At 41.3% G+C, this 7,076-nt stretch overlaps 1 protein-coding gene across 1 annotated transcript in view; it reads right to left on the reverse strand.

Annotated features, from left to right (window-relative positions):
* LOC105814674 (probable maltase-glucoamylase-like protein) overlaps positions 1-7,076 on the reverse strand; it is a gene marked incomplete at its 3' end in the record, with an annotated part of 80,548 nt that overhangs the window by 20,390 nt on the left and 53,082 nt on the right. The window contains exons 9-10 of the mRNA XM_012649741.1: positions 6,593-6,677; positions 4,168-4,285 (exon numbers count right to left, since the gene is read on the reverse strand). Of these exons, the coding sequence (XP_012505195.1) occupies positions 4,168-4,285; positions 6,593-6,677 (203 nt within the window). The remainder of the gene's footprint in view (positions 1-4,167; positions 4,286-6,592; positions 6,678-7,076) is intronic.

The raw sequence follows: 7,076 nt of genomic DNA on the forward strand, positions 1-7,076 counted from the left end.
TTGTCCAATTAATTTCTTTCTATTTTTAGTAGAGACGGGGTCTCGCTCTTGCTCAGGCTGGTTTCGAACTCCTGAGCTCAAACAATCCACCCGCCTCAGCCTCCCAGAGAGCTAGGATTACAGGCGTGAGCCACCGCGCCCGGCCCTCCCTCCCTTTTTTTATGCTAAACAATCCACACCTTCTATTAGAATTGTATAATAGAACAATAACACAACTACAGGAAGGTAAGACCTAAGCCACCATTGCTGCAAGGTCTTTGCAGGCAAGCTCTTCTTTCTTTCTTTCTTTTTACTTCAATACATAGTCTGAGACAAGTGTATCTTTTCCTAAAAACACTCTTTACAAATCTTTATCACCAGGCACCAGGCAATTGCTCAAGACACTATCACAGCCATGAATTCCTCCCCACTTCATAGTCACAGGGGATGTTAGGGAGCATCTACAAATGCAGAACGATTTATAATGGCAAAAGGGAAAAAAATTCTAAAAGAGAAGATTGGTTTAAGAGAGTGAAGCATTCCATTCTGACAATTTATTGACAAAAAAAACCAGGATAGGTTGGAGGAGAGGACTCACTCCTCACCTCCTGTCCTCAGTTCTCTTTTGATATGGACCGAGACACTGTGATTTTATTACCACTGGCTGGAGCTCTATTGCACTCTGCAATCACCAATCATAAAGAAACACAATCAGTTTATATAGAGTGGAACCAAAACAGAGATGAAAGTATCTGTGGTTACAGTTTACTTAGAGGCCATTATGGTAAAACAGATTAGATAACTGTCAGGTTTTTTCCAAGTTAAAGGAAAAGTCTTAGGTTTCTCTTTCTCATTCCCCATGTCTGGCCAATTTATGATCAGGTCATGATCTCTGAGAGGACCTAATCTCCTTCTGCTCTCAGCCTAGAGGAAGATGAGTATTATTCCCTAGTTAGCCCAGTAACCACTGTCCCCAAATTATACTTCTAGTTAAGGCTGAGCCAAATATTCATCAAACCTATGGCTTCAGTTCTCCTGATGTCCAGACCCCACTGAATGAAAATATTATCTGCTTTCTAACCCAACTCTGCCTCATGCCCAAGGGCCAAGTTTCACTTATCTCCACTGTTCTCTGGGAACTTAAGCCATCCTTCCTGATCCAGAGAAGTTAGAAAGGCACCTTCTGCTTACTCAGTCATAGTCACCTTTTAACTATTAATCATAATTAGTAGAATATACCAACCAGTCTATTCATGATTTTATAGCACTTTTATGAACTGGAGACACTGGCCAATAAGCCAACTCAAAACTCTCTTTCCCTCCTCCAACCCTTCCTTACTCTTTCTTTCCCTGACCATTTATTCACTCTCCTTTCCACTCCCCATTCTTAGATAGAAGCATCAAGAGAATCAAAATGTAGCAGAACAGGAAGAGTTTATGGAAACATCAATCCAAGACTCTCATTTCAGAGATGACAAAACTGAGTCTTATCCATCTAGTTTATTTCCCAGGAAAGGTAGAATGAGAATGGGAGAGAGAGAGAGAGAAGTCAGAAAAGAGAAGATAAATCAGAAATATGTGTCCTTCTCCTTAGACATTTTCTTTTACTGAAATACAAACTTTTACATTTACTGGACAAGAACTCCCTTTCAACTAGACAATCCAACATAATGAAAAGTCATGAGGGCAAAATCGTGCTGGAAAACAAAGTAGACACAGTCTCTGTCTCTAAGTCTCCAGGTCCCTCTGTGCCCATCCTCTCAGGCCAGGCATTAATCCAACAAAATGCCTGCAGGACACACACTATTCACAAGACTAAGAATATAGGGGTGACTTTGCCCTCACAAAACTTACAGTCCAGTAATGAAAAAAAATGAGCATCTCAGAATTGATACAATATTTTTACATATTAAACATATTGGAATATGAGCAAATATACCACAAAAAAGGAAAATAATTTTTTCCTAGAACATATAATTATGAATAATTATATATGTTTGCAAGACAGACAGGGCAAGGAAGGCCATCTTGTGAAGGGCACACAGTACATGGAAATATGGAACATTGAATAGAATCTGGATTTGGGAACAAGTAGCTATATATCATCAGAGCATAAAGCACAAGCAGCAGCAAAGATGAGAGAAAAATTGTAAGAAAGGGTGAGGTTATGAAATAGCTTACGGCTCATGCTAAGGCAACTGGATTTTATTGTACAGAAAATAGCAAGCAACAAATAATTTTACACTGGGAGGAGAAATAAGCAAACCTGTGCTTTAGAAACATCACTTTGTCAGCAGTGTAGAGTAGAGCTTTCTAAATCTTAACATGCATTCAATACATTCAGCAGACCCAGGGATCTAGTTAAAACGCAGATTTTGATTTCCAAGGTCTGGATTGAGGCCTAAGATGCTGCACTTGTAACACGTTTCCTGGTGATGCTGGTGTTGCTGGTCCTTGGGCCACACATGAGTAGAAGGTGTGGAGGGTGGATTATTGGGAGATAAGGCTAAAGTCGGGAGACTAGTCACGGGCCTCGTGCAACTATTTATGTGAGAGATGAGGATGACCTAAGTTAAGGAAAAAAAGAGAGGGGGTTATAGAAATGTTTCAAAAGTAGAACCAAAAGAATCGAGGACTGATTGCATTTGAGGGTGTGAAAGGATGATGCCAAGTTTCTCACTCAGGAGTCTGAGAGCTAGGGATGCTCTCAGACTTGCTTGCTACCAACCAAGACAGGGGAGTTAAGAGTGTCAAAAAATAGCCAGGGTGCGGAGGTTAAGCGAAATTAGGTAACTGAGCAAGGCGAATGGTGTTTGAGGTACTATTAAACATCCAAGCAGGAAAGTCAGAATATAGTTTTGAATGTTTGTGTCCAAAAATTACAGAAAGACCTCAGCTAGAATTATAGATTTTAAAATCACTAGAATAAATTACAGTAAAAACTGTGAAAAGGGATAAACTACCTATGTGCTGGCATAGAATGAAGAGAAGAAGCCCGAGGATTAACCCCTAAGGCTCATCAACAGTGAAAGACCAGACAGAAAAGACCCAGACCCAGAGGTGAGAGGGATGGCTGGAGAGAGAGCAGGAGCGGGTGGAGCCTGTTCAAGGACTGAAGGAGCCAAGTTCTGAGGACTGCTCATGACCTTGACTTCCACAGGGACAGAGAAGTCGAGTAAGAAAAGGCCTGAGGCAGGTCCCATGAGCACATCAAAGTCTCCCTGACCCTCATTCCCACCACGAAGTTTCATAAATCCCACGACAGTAGGAGAGAGGCGGAGAAAGGCCAGGACATTCTTTCCTATGCTGCTGGAAGATCCCCAGTAGTTCTTCAGACGCTTTAGTTCCCCCATTTGTGCTGCAAATCTAAAATTAAAATCTTAAGCTTAGCCTCCAAGTTTTTCTCTTTTAGGTATAATGATTGTATTTTACTATCTTGCGAAGAAGAAACTTGGCAGCGAGGGGGACAGCTATGCCTCAATTTACAAAGTCATAAGTAAACAACAACCACAGAAAGCCCATGTGAGAAGATATGAAAAGGGTGTGATGCTTCACAGGACACATTTGTCTCCTTGTTAGACTTTCATAATGGCTGGTGGTGATGGTGGTGGTGGCAGGGTTGTGTGTGTGTGTGTGTGTGTGTGTGTGTGTGCATGCATGTATGTAGGTGTGTCTCGGGGCAGAGGGGAGAATTGAGAGGGAAAAGAAAAGAACATTGGGAGAGAAGCTAGCAGGGTGTGATGAAGCATTGCCAAATAAAAACAGGACATCCAGGTAAATTTGAATTTCAAATAAACAATGAATAATTTTTAGTATAAGTGTGCCCCATGCAAATTTAACTTGGTATCCTGTGTTTTTATTTGCTAAAATCAAGCAATCCTAGTGTGGCGACCATAGCATATTCAGTAAAGGGACCCAAGCAAGGGCTGCCTTCTCTCAGTAGGGGACTCTAAATGTCTTATATAGCATTGCCTCCTAGTGTCTGTCCTCAAAATAATGAAGCCCCTTAGCCATAAGTGCACCAAAACTAATCCTATATAGAAACCAAAGATTTGTATGAGAGGACCTCTTAAATACCCTGAAAGACCAGCATTTGAACATTTGAACAATGTACTTACAGAAGAGCAAAGAAACCCTTCACCTCCCACCTTCCCAAATCTGGAATCAGGGGGAAAACCAAGTCCTTACGAGTCTGTGGCTCTTGCCATGGTGTATCCATATAAGCTGTGGACATCATAGTGAAGACCCCAGTGGAACTCTGTGTCCATGCAGAGGGTTCTTGAAAAAAGCAAGTGGTCTAGAACACCTAGAGGAAAATACCCATCAGTGAGGAACTTCTCCATCAGACAACTTTAACAAAGTAGCCAGCCAATTCTTTTCTTCCCGGTTACTGTGCCTTCCCCACCAATCTCCACCTGACACAATCCTTTCCAGATTTTAAACTCTATCCTAAATGCTACTTCCTACCTGGGGCCTGCACTGAGCCTGCTATGGGAGATGAATCATTAAAATTAATTTGCATTCCCTTGAGCTCACAAAGAATGGTAGGTGACTGGCAGCAACTGAGAAACATGCTCAGAGCAATGGGAAGTTGATCTGAGATTAAATATAAAGCACATAATGTTTATATTTATTAATCAAGAAAAATTGAGTATAAAATGTGTAGATATGAGTGCAGTGAAAGGGAATATTTTCATTTTTATAACACAGACCCTAGTCACAAACTTTTTAAAAAATGAGATATGAGATGTGGGTGATTTTATAAATTAAAACTCAGATGCTGCTTCTGGGAATTCCCTTTGTTACCGTATTTTCCTTTTCTCAAACCTAAAATGATCAACTTTTCTGCCTCTTCCTCTCCCTGTGCACCCCTGGGGCCATATCTGCCTTTCTTCACCAAGCCTTGATCCTTCACAGGACCTTAGCATGAAGGACAATTCCAGAAAGTGGTAGAACCAGTGAGGACTGAGGTCGGGTTTTTCCCACCCTCCTAACAGAATCAAGGTTTGGAGTCAGAAATTAAGTTTTATTATAAAACATAAAGAAGACTGTATTCTTGCCCAGCTTGCTTTGTGGGAGGAGATTCACAACCATTTAACTGATCTCAACCATGCTATTGTGCACTGTGCAATCCCGGAAGGGTAAGAGGCTGCCCCGCTGCTGTAATGGACAGTGGCAGGTCATGTCAGGGTAGACAGAATGCCGGCCCCAAGGGAGTGAGGCACTGGCTAGAAGCAAGCAGGTGATGGGATAGAGGTTTTCTGTAGGAAAATACAAAGTAAAGCAAAAAGTCAAAAATAAAACTTAGTTTTGGCCAAGAAGAAGATAAAGAGATTAAGAAAAAAATGATAAACTGACCTGGAGTGAAAAAAAATGGAGGAATACAGATGAAGCGGAGAAGAACAAAAAATACGTTGAAGAAGCAAACAGTAGATTTTGCAAGAGGTTAAATGGTTTGAAGTCCAGACTCCCTCCAAAACATTCTGCACTCCTCCAGCAACCAAAAGCGGCTAAGGAAACAGCTAAGCCTTGGTCTCAGGCAGGGGTGTAAGTAAAGCAAACAAACCAGAATAAGCTGGCAGAGACTGCCCAGGTGCCCACCACGCCAGTGTTCTCTTCATGGGAGTGTAAGAAGGTTATACTTGAAGGTTACACTTTCCCATGAAGTTATTAATATTAAGCTGAGGCTATGTGACCTCTTCTGGCAAAGGAACGTGGGCACATTGGGAACACCACCCTTCCAAACCTGCCCATAAAACTCCCTCCATGTTCTCCTTCACCCATAAAGCTGGATAGAAAGGTCTGTCAGATGGGAGATGGTGGAAGAAACTAGATCTGAGTCACCACTTGGATTCAAGCCACCTGTCCCTCACTAGGTACAATGTGAGCAAAAAATGAATTTTTATTGTGTTAGTCCACCGAGATATGGTGGTTTATTTGCTGTCAAAGCATAGTCTAGTTTATATTTTCTACCCCCTGCCCCCATTCTCTCTCTCCCTCTTTCAAAATCAGGGACTGGAGAGTTCACCTTGACTAGAAACGGGACATAAATAGGACCTTTAAGGAATCATTGATGCTTTAAACTGTTGCAAATGAGGAGGGAGAGAGAGAGAAAAGGGAGAAATGGAAGAAGGAAGAAAGAAAGAGGAAGGAAGGGAAGGATTGAGAGGAGGAGAAAGGAAGGAAAGAAGGAAAAAAGAAAGAAAGGAAAGAAGAAAGAAAAACGTTAACAGAAGTACAGATTTACTTCAGTGTAAGGTAGTTTGTACCTTAAAGTATTCCGAAATTCTCGTGAATTTTAAACTTGAACCACCTGAGGGCTTTGGAAAAGTGACCAGCATGAAAGAATTCTGAACTGGAGACTGGAGGGTCAGCCAGGGGAGGGAGCCCGGCTCGGGCTAGCAATTGTCACCACACACTGGCCCTTGGATGACTACAGCCAAAAGGTCATCAGAGAGCAAACAGTGTCACAGAGACTCAGATAGAGGAGTGTTCAGTATGCCTGGGGGGCCCTTGGCCTGGGAGGGAAGTCACTCTTGATTACATTGAGTTCTATTGAGGTTGTTTCAAACACGTCTGTGTCTACATCGTCAGCAAACAGGGGAGCACTTACTGGGAGTAAAAGGAGGAAAGTTCAAGCTGTTTGATTCACACTCCTGATCAGAACTTTGGAGGAAGCTAGATACTTCATCCATTTCCTTCAAAGACACAAAACACACAAAATGTCAAATGCCTTTGATCACAGTTAGCTGTTGAGAAATGCTTGCTGCACTAGAAGCCAGGCTATCTGGGGTCTTTCATTAACTGGTTTTGGGATTTTAAATAATCTCTTGAACTTTTCTTGCCCTCTGTTTCATTTTTTGTGAAGTTAAGTTATTATATTAGGTTATATCTAAGGTATGTTCCAGTTCTAAATGGCAGTGGGCACATTTTAACTTTTATAAATAGATTTCAATCAGTTAATTATGAAATAATCATTTCAAAGGTGGATCCTTGCCTTACAAATTGTGAAGATTTCATTATTTGTGTTACTGTTTCAGTATTACTTGAAAGAATCTAAGATAGAGTAACATTTCTGTTTTATAATTTTCCCTGTT

This window comes from Propithecus coquereli, unplaced genomic scaffold (assembly GCF_000956105.1).
Source record: "Propithecus coquereli isolate 6110/MARCELLA unplaced genomic scaffold, Pcoq_1.0 Scaffold302, whole genome shotgun sequence".
In the NCBI taxonomy this organism is placed as follows: Eukaryota; Metazoa; Chordata; class Mammalia; order Primates; family Indriidae; genus Propithecus; species Propithecus coquereli.